Source organism: Centruroides sculpturatus, unplaced genomic scaffold, assembly GCF_000671375.1.
Source record: "Centruroides sculpturatus isolate CEXI.00-Female unplaced genomic scaffold, Cexi_2.0 scaffold354, whole genome shotgun sequence".
Lineage (NCBI taxonomy): Eukaryota > Metazoa > Arthropoda > Arachnida > Scorpiones > Buthidae > Centruroides > Centruroides sculpturatus.
Genome location: NW_019384699.1, coordinates 407,265 through 421,329, shown reverse-complemented (window position 1 = coordinate 421,329; position 14,065 = coordinate 407,265). Strand labels below are relative to the sequence as shown.

The 14,065-nt window shown below is 30.1% G+C and overlaps 1 protein-coding gene across 2 annotated transcripts in view; it reads left to right on the top strand.

Moving 5' to 3' along the window:
• The window catches only part of LOC111627508 (putative histone-lysine N-methyltransferase 1), a 47,602-nt gene extending 34,023 nt beyond the window's left edge, over positions 1-13,579 (top strand). For both annotated transcript variants that reach the window (XM_023371095.1, XM_023371096.1), the window contains exons 6-7: positions 2,571-2,695; positions 12,348-13,579. In XM_023371095.1, the coding sequence (XP_023226863.1) occupies positions 2,571-2,695; positions 12,348-13,451 (1,229 nt within the window). In that variant the 3' untranslated portion in view covers positions 13,452-13,579. The remainder of the gene's footprint in view (positions 1-2,570; positions 2,696-12,347) is intronic.
• The last annotated feature ends 486 nt before the right edge of the window (positions 13,580-14,065 follow it).

The following is a 14,065-nucleotide window of genomic DNA, read 5'->3' as shown; positions in this document are numbered from 1 at the left end:
AAACTTATTATTATTATTATTATTCATTTTCATTGGGAAAACATTTCAAAGTGTCGTTTCAATTCTATTTATTTATTGGAGTGCTTGTGGATACACGATATTTTTTGTTTTTCCGTCTGGTGCGTACACGAATAAATCGGAAGGTTTTTCGACGCGTGAGCCGGCCACATACAGTTGTCCATGCGAGAAGCACGGATTCTCCAAATTTAGCCCACACACTTGCAGCGATTGTCAAAAGCGCGATATTCCCCATTTATATATATATTTTTTAATCCTTTATAATTTTAATTATTTAATTGCTCCTTCCTCTCTTCCTTGGCATGTTGTGAAATTTCTGATAGTTGGATAATAAACCGTTTTATTGTAATTTGTCTTTTTAAATTATTTTGAGTCGATATTAAAATTTGGAAAAGGGGGGATACCTAGATCGGTAAAATACGCGAATTTCTTCCTACAACTTCGGTTGTTGTTCGGGGTACAGTTAAGGTTTTAACGAAGTTCGAGCGAATACATAATTAGCAAAAAAAAAAGTTGAAATAAAGTGATTAAACAAAAATTATTATAAATATCGTAAATAACAGTTCACAAATGCATATATAAAGATATTTTTTGAAGGGGGGAAATGGTCTTCACAATTTGAAATCGATCGTACACACTGTGCGCGAATGCTCGTGTAAACGCGCGCCATCTATCGTAGGATAAATGTACTTCGCGGGAGTGTATTAAAAAATTAAAAAAACTTTCCGAAGTTTTATGGCAATCGTACTATGCCACAAACCTTCGCCAGAGTATATTAAACAACTTCCCAAAGTTTCACGGCAATCGGATAAACAGTGTGGTAATGCATGAAGGACAGACAGACACACACACACACACATACATTCATTTTTATATATATAGATGATGTTTATAATACACTTGTCAAACTAAATGATCGTTTTTTTTTCATTTCATTTAAGCAAGTTTATATTGCTTTATTTTCTAAAAACAATGTGGTTGTTTCAAAATTCAACAGATAATCCCAGTAAAGGTAATGTCACTTTACCTCAGGTTAAATTGCAAAATTGTGGAAAAAAAGCAGAATGATGATTAAATGAATTAAGGAGTTGTTTAAACATATGAATAAAAAGCAGTGATTGTCTATGTACACACTTAAAAAGGCCTTTTGTAAAGTGGTGAGTTCAGAGAAAGAGGTTTTAGTAGCTGAAAGTTATTGAATATGTTGGACTATGTCAATAGACATGACAAAATTGTTTGATTTCATTGCTATTTCATTTATTTTTCTTACATGTTAATTGAATGAAGATTAAATAAATTTCACTTTTTTTACAAAGTTAGTTAATTTTATAACAAAAATTTAATATTTTTATCAGTAAAGTCTAATTTTTTACAATAGTCATTGTGTATCTTTTTTATGTTTGAATCATAACATGAAAGGAAATAACTGTTGTTAATTTGTTAAAAAATTATTTTGTAGCAGTAAGCTGGAAGTTACACACTAGGAATAATGTATTATAAATTATATTGATTTTTGTGTTTATTGTTTTCCTCTCAATGGATTATTTCTAGAATGTGTGATTCCAGTTATTTTTTGACATTATAAGAAGCTGTTAATGGTGAATTACTAGTATGTTAATGCATTATTCATAATATTGCACTTATTTTTATTTGCAACTTTTCTTGAAATTGATATTACAAATTATATTCATGATAACAATACACCTTTTGAAATTCTTACATGAATAAATGGAAAACAATGACTTAAAACTAGTAAATTAGGATAAAATGCCTGTCATTTTGGTTAAAAAAATCATCAAAACAAAGTTAAAATGATAGTGGAAACAAACAATAATCAGTTTTATTGGAAATTTTTGAGTATCAAAATTTACTTAAGTGTTGAAAATATCAGATCATATTGGGTAAAAAAGTATACATTTCACATCATTATATATATATAATCGGTTCTAAAACATTTAAGATAAAATGAACTATAAAAACTTTGCTTATTGAAATCACAACTCAGTTATTATTGTTATCTTTGGGTAAATAGACATTTTAAGTTGTCTTTTCATGCTATTAGCCTCAATTGTGTGGTTGATAACATGCAATTATGTTCTGTTATTGTTAAATCTTAAACAGTGCTTTAAACATTAAATGTTAATCATTTTAATTGTTATTTACAAGCACTGCAACAGTATAAATTACTTAAATCTTTTCATTGAAAATAAATGAAAATCTCTATTAACTTTATTTTACAGCAATACCTTGGTTAACACTCAAGATACATTCTTAACAAATAGAACACTAATTGGTACAATATTGCTTTTATTTGGAGACAGTTTTATGCAAAACCATTCTAGGCTTTTTTAAAATTTATCAGGTTTATTAGTATTGTAGATTTCATTAATTACATTAGTTAGTTATGAAAAGTTATTAGTTAACAATTAGTTTGATAGGTCATAAAATCTGTTGATTTAATTTAAAAAATTATTTAAAATTATAATTAAGAATTCAATTAATCTTTGTAACTTTTGAACTGAAATTTATTATAAATCTCTTAATCTCAATAGGAATGTCTAGGCAGTGGTGGCATGAAAGAGAGATAGCTAGAAGGCAAGTTTTGAAATTGAAACAGTTGCAAGATGAACTTGTTCTCTGTATTAAAGAAAAAATAGAAATTGATCAAAAACTAATGGTAAGTTTAAGTATTTGTACTCTGTGGGTAAATTTTAATCTTTAGTTTTATTAAATAATATTTCTAAACTATCTAGTATAAGATATTTATAACATAATAAGAATTGTAAAAATAAATACAGAAATAAAGAAAGGAAATGGCAGAAAGGAAATTAATTCCAAAATAATAATAATTAATGAAATTGTAAAAAATATATATGATTGTAAAATTATCAGTTATGTTTTGTTTAAGTATATTATGTAATGTGTTTCTTTTTAGTGTAAATTACATTCCAAAAAGGAATTTTATTTTCACTCAAGGGATATGATAGAATTTTGTGTTGAAGCTAAATGTATAAGATTTAGATCTACTAACTAATTGATCTAACATGTTTCTTAAACAATTTTTTTATTCTTACTATCTTCATCTGGCTTCATGAAAATGAATAATAAATAACTTGTTTTATCCTACTTATTCTTTACACATTAATTATTTAGTGAATTAGAGACCATTAAATTTGCACTACAGAACAGTTTGATGGTTTTGTCAAAATGATAAACGTCAATAATGCCATGATCACCAGCAGAAAGATTAACTTTGACAATAAAATTACAATCTGTATTGAATTTATGATATAATTGTTTTGATTTTTTTTTATTAATTACAAGTAGCTGACTGATTTTTTAAAAAAAACTGTAACTTTTAACATGATTCATTTCATATGGTTTCTTTGGAAGAAATTGATTTTGAATAGAAATTTAGTTAGTTCCTAGGCATACAACTCAGTTACTCTTTCAATGAAAGCATTTTTATTAGAATTTGTCAATAAATCAATTTAGTATAGTACTATCACTTAATGTACTGTGTATGCATAAATTGACAAAATTGCTCAGCCGAAACAATATAGTTAAAAAACTTAGTGAAAGGAAGAGCATGACAATGAAGAATTATATTTTTTCTATTGCTTAGATATACTTGGACTAACTAAATCCTGTTCATGTTGCAACTTCAAATAAAAAGCTGATGATGATCCATTAGTTACTGTTGCTGTTAGTTGTGTATGAACATCATTCAAAACTTTATTTTTGTTACTGGTGGTTTTATATTTTTGTTAAATCTTAACTCAAAATTATTATTATTATTTTTTTTTAAGTTAAATGTAAATCAACATAAGTACAAGAACAGCATACGCATAGAGATAAATCAGTATGAAATAACAATAAAATTACATAAAATAATAAAATAAACATTTACATGCCATTAATAAATTTAGAATTACAGCAAATAGGTAATACCATAACAACATGTTACTAACTTACTAAAAAAAAAAATTGATGTCACTCTTCCTTCCCACAGTGTTGATCTGGGAGCATTATTTATTCTGAAAATTATTACTGAGCTAATCATAAAAGAACTAATCAAATCAGAAAAAAATATCATTACTTTTCAATATTATTGTTACAGTGGAATGAGTATGTGAAGAACCATGAGATATCTTGATTCAAGAAATCTTTATTTTAATAAGGAATAATAATAATTCCTTTTCACAGATATTTCTTAATAGAGAGTACTGTTCTGTTAGTAAAGAGGTTACTTTGTTTCAATAGGGCTTCATAGTGCACTAACACACATCTGGAAGAACAATTTACAGTAAAGGGTTGATTTCACTCTACATATTTAAAGATACAGTTGGAGCAAACAGCTCTTTGTGTCCAATTACTTTGGCCATAATCCCATTAATACAACAAAAACCAAATCTTATAAATGCATTCGTTGCCTTAGAAGCACAAGGGCTGAATATAATTATTGTTAATAACCAACTTGAAGTTTTAAAATTAACTGAATATATAGAGTTTAAAAATTAGCTAAATATTTTTAAAAATTTGATTCAGTTTTCTACTATTAATTATTTAAATTTATTGAAAGTGACCACTATTCTTTTCTAATAGTTGTTATTCAATAATTAGAATTAAAACAATCTCAAATTAAATTGACATATGCATAATGAATTGTATATAAACTTTCATTTTCACTTTCCTTTTGTCTTGAACTAGGATTTGTTTATTTTACATAATCAAGTATAATTCATGCAGAATTATACAAAATTTAATGCAGACAGAATTTATCTTTTAAATTATTATTAAGCAAATGAACAATTTCAGTTTCTTGAAATCAAAGTCAAAATAAAACTAATGTGTCTAAAAACAGGCAACTCCTATCAAAAGTGGAGTATTCCAAATAATACAGCACTTGTATCTGGAGTGATTTTTGTTTAATAAACAAAAATATATTTATGATGGAAATTTTCTTTACTTCAAAGTACAGTGGTACCTCGGTATACATCTGCTTTAGAATACATCAAATTTGGAATACGTCCTGTTTGGATGAAACAAATTTTGTTCGGTATACGACTTAATTCAATTATACGTGCCATCTATGAACAAGTTGCACTATCGGTGTATTAGACCAGACTAGACGTTCGCAGTGCCACAGTTTATAACTTTGTGAGGATCAGGATTTAAGAGGGCCGAGATTCGAATAGTTATATTCATTTTGTTCATTCATTTACTGTTTTGTTTCAAAATCAAACCGATTTTTTTTAAAGTTAGGGTTAACACAAAAAGGGAAAAACAACCGACAAATTTTCTCATAAAAATCGCTCATAAAAACTTCGTTCCCACGACAATACTTCCCTGTAGAAGATGAGTTAACTGTTGTGTCATAAGTTTGTCACTTCGCCCACCATTGGTCAACGAAGATCATCACCTGTGACATACATGGGGAAATCTCGAAAAGAGAGCCCCCATATAAAAGACAAGTGCGATGACGACACAGGGGGGAAAGTTATTGTTCTGTACTCTGTGTGTGTGTGTGTGGATTACCTGCCTCTCGTCGCCACCATCCTCGATAGAACTATTCTATGATTTGCGGACTTACGTCGACTCACAAACTATTTTAACGAGCCCGGGATTCGGACTCCAAGATTGTCCTGAAACCACCATCCTGTATAACTAGAGGTATTTATCCTACATGCGATGATGTGTAAGCTCTCTCTCGAATATTCCAACCTCGCGGGTAGGGTCGCAACTACTTTATACTTTGCCGTTACATTATGAACCCCCGAGAGGGATTTGTATTCCAATTATTAACCATGTATAAATGTACGGAATAAATGGGTATTTTGTTAACGAACGATTAGAGTGCATTTCTTCCACCATTATCACCTCCATACTGAACCCGAAGTCCTCGACGAGATCGTGATAATTCCCCCCATCTATCCGCGATAAATTGATAGATTGGTGTCAGATCCTGACAGGTGAAAGAATCTAACAATCCTTTCTCCTAACCCTTTTTTTCCCCATCCTTTAGACAAGTGAGACCGGACCTCCAGGTCTTGAGTTGAGTAAGAGGTAGGAGAGTGAAGAACTTGTAAACATCCTACCCCCGATTAGTCTCTCAACTTTGTTAAATTTTCTTCTGATTTTAATTTGTAAGTAAAATTTTATTATTTTTATTAATCATGAATTGCAAAAAGGCAAATGAAAAGCAACAGAAAACTAAAAAAAATGACTAGAATCACAATGGAACTGAAAAAAGAGATTTTTGAGAAATATGAAGGTGGCATGCGTGTTCGAGATTTTAACTGTTGCATACCATATTCCGAGAATGATGATATCGACAATCGTGAAAAATAAAGACATTATTAAATCTGCTAACGTTGTAAAAGGGGTTAAATCAATTTCTAAACAGAGATCAAAGACATTAGATTGTGTTGAGAAATTGCTTTTGCTTTGGATAACTGAAAAACAGTGTGCTGGCAACAGTGTATCAGAAGCAATTATTTGTGAGAAAGCTAAAAAGATACATGCGGATCTCATGAAAAATCAAGCAGGAACTAGCCAGGAAAGCGAGGTGTTTAAAGCCAGCTATTTTTTTTTACATGAGAATGGATTAATCATTTTTACATTACTTCTTATGGAAAAGGTTGGTTTGGTATATGTCCTATTCAGTATATGTCCAAACATCAGGAATGGATTAAGGTCGTATACTGAGGTTCCACTGTATTGTATTTGCTATTATAAAGTAAAGTATTTGCTATTATAGAGAGATTTCCATTTAATAGAGAGTTTTTCTTAAAATGGAAATTTGATTGCCTCCTCACCTTATCTATAACATACCAAGAATAAAATGCAAAATTATAGTATGACAAGATTGCTCATTTTTAATTTGTCTCTCGTTGACTATAGTAGTTTTTTTAATTACACAGTAAAGGATTGTTTTAAGGAAAACTAACTATATTGTAAATTTTAATGAATAAAAATCTCATTCCAATTAAATTGTGCATTTTAAGGCATTTATGAAATGGGAATGAAATAATTGCATATATTTATTTGTTCTGTTTTCAGTTGCTTTTACTTTAAAATTTCTTCAGTTTCTTCAATTACTTCTTGTACTGGATAAATATTCCAAGCCTTCTTGAAAGAAAAAATTACTACATTGTTTAAATAGCTAGAAATTGACTAAATTGGATTCTCTCCTATTCATGCTTTTCAAAGTCTTCATTACATTCTAAATTTTTGCTCAAACTATTTAAGAGCTGTATTTGCTGTTTTCTTCAGTTTCAATAATTTGGTCAAGAATAATACAATCTTCTTATGTTTACTTCTACCTTTTCTAGAATGTCTTGAAGTTGCTGCTGGATTGAAAGATTGTCTTTTTCAGAAATCAAAAAACTCTTGAATCCAGCCAGCCTTTTCAAAGCATTATGAACCTGAAGATTTTATCTCTGAGCATGAGGAATGCTTTCAGCTCTTCAATGGCATCCAATACTGAAAACATTTTAGATGCTTCCCAAGTATTATTTCATATGTCACATTCAACAAGTAATGCCTGAATCATCAACCATCAATAATGAGCTTTAACAATATGTATGATCTAAGGACCACAAAACTGGAGTAGTGTTGCTCAGAAAATACACCAATTAAACATTTGTGATATGATGTGGGGATGGTTTGTAACGTTGTTTTCCTTTTACATTTTTACACTCCTCAAAATATTGCAATACTGTGAAGGAATATGCATAGCAAAATGCACATTAGTGGACCGGTAGAGGTGAGACATATGCAAATGATTAACAGAACAAACAAAGATACACAACAGATATCTGTTTATTTAGTAATGAACATGGCTCCCACAGACAGCTATTCAGGCTGCTTTACAGTGAGGCAATTAATGGTTGCCTAAGGTATCCCTTGCCAAGCTACTTCCATTGTAGCATGCATGTCATCTATGATATGTGCACCACACATTGGACAAGATCCCACAGGTATTTAATGGGAGAGAGATTCAGCAAGGCTGCCGGCTAGGGAAAGATATGAATTCTGTTCAGGCCAGTGAGGGTTTGCCACGTGACGTAAAGTTGCACATTGTTTTGCTGGAACACTGTGTCAGGTGCAGCTTGCACCAGTGGCTGAACTACAGGCTCCACAATTTGTGTGACTTACTGGTATGCTGTCAGAGCACCAGAAATGTACACCAATGCTGTTTGTTGATTGAACATGATGCCTGGTGTAACATTTGGAAAAAGGACTGGCATATAGCATTCCCCAGGATACTGCCAAATTGTCCATGGCTGTCATTCTCCTACAGACAGAAGTGGGATTTATCTGTAAACAATATCTGATGCCATGCAATGGTCCAGTTACAATGACGATGACACCATGCCAGATGTGCAGCCCTGTATCGAGCAATTAATGACACCCTGGGGCCGTATTCAACAAACAGCACTGGTGTACATTTCTGGTGCTCTGACATTGTCTCTTGTGTCTGAGACACATTGTCTACATCACAAGCTGGTCGCTGATTGGCAAATCATTTGTTTACATCTCGAGAGATCATCATGTCTCTCGAAATGCGATTCTGGATGACTTTTTCTCTCGAAAGTTCTCTTTCTCTCAGAGACGAACAAATAGTTGTCTTTTGATCGGTCTTTCATTTTTTACCTCGATTATATCCAATATGGATGACTTTATGCTATTTGTGCTGTACAATCATATTAGAGAACATTCTGTATCTTGGGAAAGAATATTTTGAGAGAGAAAAAATGCTTCTGATTTTTTTCCAGTACCTACTTGGGAATGCCACTGATTCCATTTTTTTTTAATTATTCTACATTACTGAACTATTGAATATGATGTTAATTTTATCTGTTTCTCTAAGTATTTTTTGAAATATTACCATCTAATTTCTCATTAACTAAGTACGCATGCTTTTCTAACTTAGGTTGTTAAAATTTTTTTTTCTTAAGAGACAATTTGACATTACAATCTATAATAACGTTATAAAACAAAAAACATAACTTCATCAAAATCATATGCTTTATTTGAATTAGTGCTTTCCTTACCACATGATCTATATGTACACACTCTGCATTTTTGAAAATTTTACAATTTTATTGGTTAAAATTCTATACCGTGTTGCACATGCAGATAACCCGAACATGTATAATCAACCTAGTAGAATTGTGATGTCAACAACAAAGGCAAGATCGTTAAAACTGACCAGAATCGCCACTGTCTCTGAGAGATGAATTTTGTCTCTCGTTTTGATGTCATTCGTCTCTGAAAGAAGAGACGAGATAAGTGATTGGAATACAGCCCCTGGTTGCCGGTTGCCATGCATGCAGCTTGACTTTATGCAATGTTATGAATAGTTTGAGTGGACACAGATGTACCTATTGATGGCAATAGGCAGCTTCAGATGTCATATGCCATGTGAATGGGTCCTGATGGGTTAGTCAGTGAATCTGCCAGTCTTTGCACTGTCTTGCACCACTGTGATCCACTAGCTGTTCAGCATGTTTGCAGATGTTCCTGCATACATCAAGTCACATATTGCTGGATGGTACTTGCATTGTGCCCAACATGTGTGGCAACTGTGCATATTGACAAACCAAGGTTGCATAGCTCCAGGATACAGTCTCATTTCTCAGTTGTTAACTGATAGTATTCAGTTTACTGTCATCTCTGAGCATTTTCTATGCTTTTTTGAAAGTTTGGCTACTGTGAACCATCGCTGATAGCATTTATGGCCCAAGCTGGCTGTTGGTCTTTAAAGCCTGAAACTGGATACCATATGATCCAATGTGTACACAAACTTAATCATTTGCATATCCTGTCACCTCTACTGGTCCTGCAATTTGCATGTTGCTATGCACATTCCTTCATAGTGTTGCAGTTTCACTTTTGAGGTGTGTATAATGAAATTATGTTTAGCAAGTTCTTCTCTATTACTGTGGCTGTAATCCAGGCATTTGTATTAAATTCCCATATCACTGGCAAATCTTGAATCCAGTCTTTTTAAAGTGTTTTCAATCTTTTATTAATTTTGCCAAAACACTTTGATGATTTTGATTTTTCTATGACTAATAATTTCTTAAGATTAATAATTTGCTGTCAACTGTTGAGAGAGGAAGCTGGAGTTTCTTCCTGGAGAAAACTGAGAGCTCAAAGTGATTCTAATCCCTATAAAATTAACATTATTTTTAATAATAGAAAATAAAATCTTTAACACTGATTTTTATTAATAAAGAAACATTCTATATACAGGAAATCCTTGTTTGTTTGAAATTCAAGGGCAAAATAATCACGACTTCAAACTATCGAGTTTTGAATTATTCGGGATTTACATATTTCTCCACAATGTGCCAGATTCCCTTTAACAGATGTAATTTATTAAGCAAATGAAATATAGCTAGGAATACAGATTAATAATTAATAATAATAATAATAATAATATATTTTTATTATTTATAATTAATAATAATATGGTTGTAAGTGATCCTCTATCACCACAGATCCCTTTCTACAAGAAAAACCTTCAAACCAGGAGGATTTGAAACATTCTTTTTATTCTGCAAGCCAATAACGAACCTTGCCAAAACCCTTCAACCTTCCAAAATTGCCATTCCATCCTCCGTGTTCCAAATCTTTTTATAACATTCTTTTTAAATTTTTACCTTCCATAGTGATATCAGACCCAATCGTTTATTTGCATGTTAATTTGTTTGTGTTCTAAAACAACAAACAAATTAACATGCAAATAAACGAGTGGGTCTGATATCACTACAATAGTAATATAAATAAACTGCAGGTAAACAGCATGTCTGGTAAGAACTTCACAGGTTGTCAGATAGGTTTAATAAAAAGTAAAGTAGAATTACTCAAAATGTAGCCCTGGTTATTTTAAAAGTCGCCCAAAAAGTAGTAAGATGCCCAAATGTAGTAGCCTAGAGCACTACAAATATCTCAGTCTGTTACTCATAGTCCAATCTTGCAATCCTGAAAACCAGCTGTATTTTATGAGGTAAGAGAAAATAAGTGTAGTCCATGGTTAAGGTGACACCTGAAAATGTTCAGTTGTAAAAGCAATGCCAGATTTGGGTTGTTCTTGGTCTATTGTTCTCTTGTAACATGGAGGCACTTCAATGTAAATGAATGAGTTAACATACACATATCACAGTTCAGACAGAATTTTCACTTTGAATTTTGAAGTAGCCATATTTCAAAATCCCTTAACATTAACATGTAAATCTCTATAACCCTGGCTGGGACAAAAGTACAATTACAAACTAACAGGATTTTGAATTATCTAAGTTTGAATTAATGAGGATTTCATTTTGTATTTCATTTGTTCAAATGGCTAAAGCAGCCTGCTCTATTCCTGAACCCATACCAGCTCTCAACAGCCTAGTTTATCATTCATATTGCAACATAGAAAAAGTGTCAGTCTTTCTTTACATATCATTCTTCTTGAACAAAGAACAATTTTTGTCTTAGCACAACAGGAATTTCTTGGTAACAGTTTGTAAAATAGTACTGTCTTCTTGCAATTGTACAAATCATGGAAATCATATATAGTAATGTTTGCTTCAGTTTTTCTTTTCAGATTGTCACAATTTTGGGATTAATATCTTTAGCTTTTCTACATAAATTGTTAAAAAGAATCCCTTGTCTGGTTTCTGAATTTTTCTAGCCATATTATAAAAGCCTTAAAATCTATCAAATCTTATTGTTGAGTGAGCTCCATAGCTTTTTGCTATAAAATGGATCCTGACAACAGAACTTTTTCTCTGATTGCTTGCTTTGAACTGTTCCCAAACACTGTTCTTCAGATTTTCATATGGCTGGAAATACATTGTTTCTTAATTAGCATGGTTCTGCTAACTGTACATGTTTCCATTGATTTCAAATGGCTTTTTAGACCAAAGATTGTACACCTGAGTTTTACCAATTTGTACTTTTAACATATTGTTTTATGTTAACTTCAGAGTCTAAACTATGCAGTTGTATCCTAAAATTCAATTATAAAACATTTTAATAGTCAGCTGTTTAATTTTATAACCTAATTTTTGTAACCAAGTTCTGTTTGGGGTGCAGATCTCTGAGACATACTGGACTGTACAATATAGCAAATAGTATGTGTAAAATTGTTATTGAAAGTAGAGATATCTAGTAAATTTTATTTTTATGATAAATATATTATTTCAATACATTTAAAGTAAATGAATTAAATATTAACTTCTGTAGAACANTTATTATTATTATTATTATTATTATTATTATTATTATTATTATTATTATTAGATCTAATTAATTAATATATGCTTTTTTAGAATCTGCATAAAGAATTTTCAAACAATGGTTTATATTCATATCCTGGAATAAATGAACAGATAAATAGTTCCATGCAATTTGATATTAAAAGAAACAAAGATATAAATCAGCATTTACAAAAAGAAAACATATTTCAAGCTCAGGAAGTTAAAATATATCAACTGCAGGAAGAAAATCATGAACTTCGAGACACACTGCATTGCTTAACCAGTCAAATTGAATCAAGATGGAGTTCTCGAACAGATGAAAATAGAAAAGACGAATTAAAAGTAGTCTCAATAAATGAGAAAATAAATAATGTGAAAGATCATATTAATCAAATGATATCTGAAAATGAGGAATTAAAAACTGCTGTTGCTCGTCTTCGATATGGAAATCCTTTAATTCAGATTGAAAGCAATACAACTTTTTATAATGATAATAATAATAATAATGATTTACAAAATAATACTCAAAATAATACATTTACAATTGTTTATAATTATTGGAAAGAGAAATTTCCAACTCTCACCTATGATTTCAATTGGGTTGAGTCATATTTAAGACATGACAATCAAGATACTAAGTCTTTTAATACAGCAATTAATGATGTCTTATCCAGTCTGTTTAATCAAGTTAATTTCCTTACTGAAGATATTTACAACAAGTTTAATATTCAAGAAATTCGAATGAATGTCAAAAATAAATTAGCAGAACTAGAAAATTTCAGCAGCTCATTTTGTGGCACTGATTGCAGTCATGCTATAAATAAAACTACCAAAAAAATGAAAGAGATGATTTATATTGCAATTCAGAAATGTAAAAAAGCTATTCAAAAATTTAAAGATAATGAAAAGCCATACGAATTTAAAACAAAAAAGTTATATTCAAAGATATCAGAAATTTTTAAGAAATTGGATCAGAAATGGTCTGATATCAAAGAACATTGGTCAAAGAAAAATAGGAAAGAAGAGAAAATACACAAGTACAAAAAGGATAAATATTCCTATCATTCAAAGACAGATTATAAATTCAAAGAAAAATCAAAAGAAACAAATTTTGTTCCGCGCACTTATGTCGAAAAGTATTCAAATGTTAAGAGGATAAACGGAAGAGGAATGTGAGAGTGATTTAAAAAATATTCTGAAGCTTTATTAGTCTGCAAATTTATTTAATGTAATAATGCTTACAGTTATTTTTTAATATTAGTTTCTAATTATAATAACTGTTGAATTGTTTTAATAGATTTTTTGCTGAATGTAGAAATATAAAATTGATAAAGGAAATGACAATAGTTAACAATTTATTTAGTGACACTATTATATTAAAAATTGTCATTGTTAATACTTTATTATTAAAATAATATTTTTTAATATTTGAATAAAAAGTGAACTTGCAAACTTATCTATTAAATTTGATGATATAGAATCAAGTTTTTTGTTATATTAAAAATATTTTTTGTTTTTCAATAAATATCTACTTAATTATTACATTAAGATTAAATATTTTTATCATTAATTTTGACTAAACAAACTTTTCATTTTGTCTATACTATATCTTAAATATCTATACTATACTAAGTCTATACTAAAATATCTTAAATATTTTTTAAATTCCATTTTTGTTAATATGAATTTTTTTGAGATCATTTAATTTTCTTATCTACAGTATATCCTGTACAGTAGTGCAGTCTATAATATAAAATCTTTTACAAAATAAATTACATGCAAAATAGTTA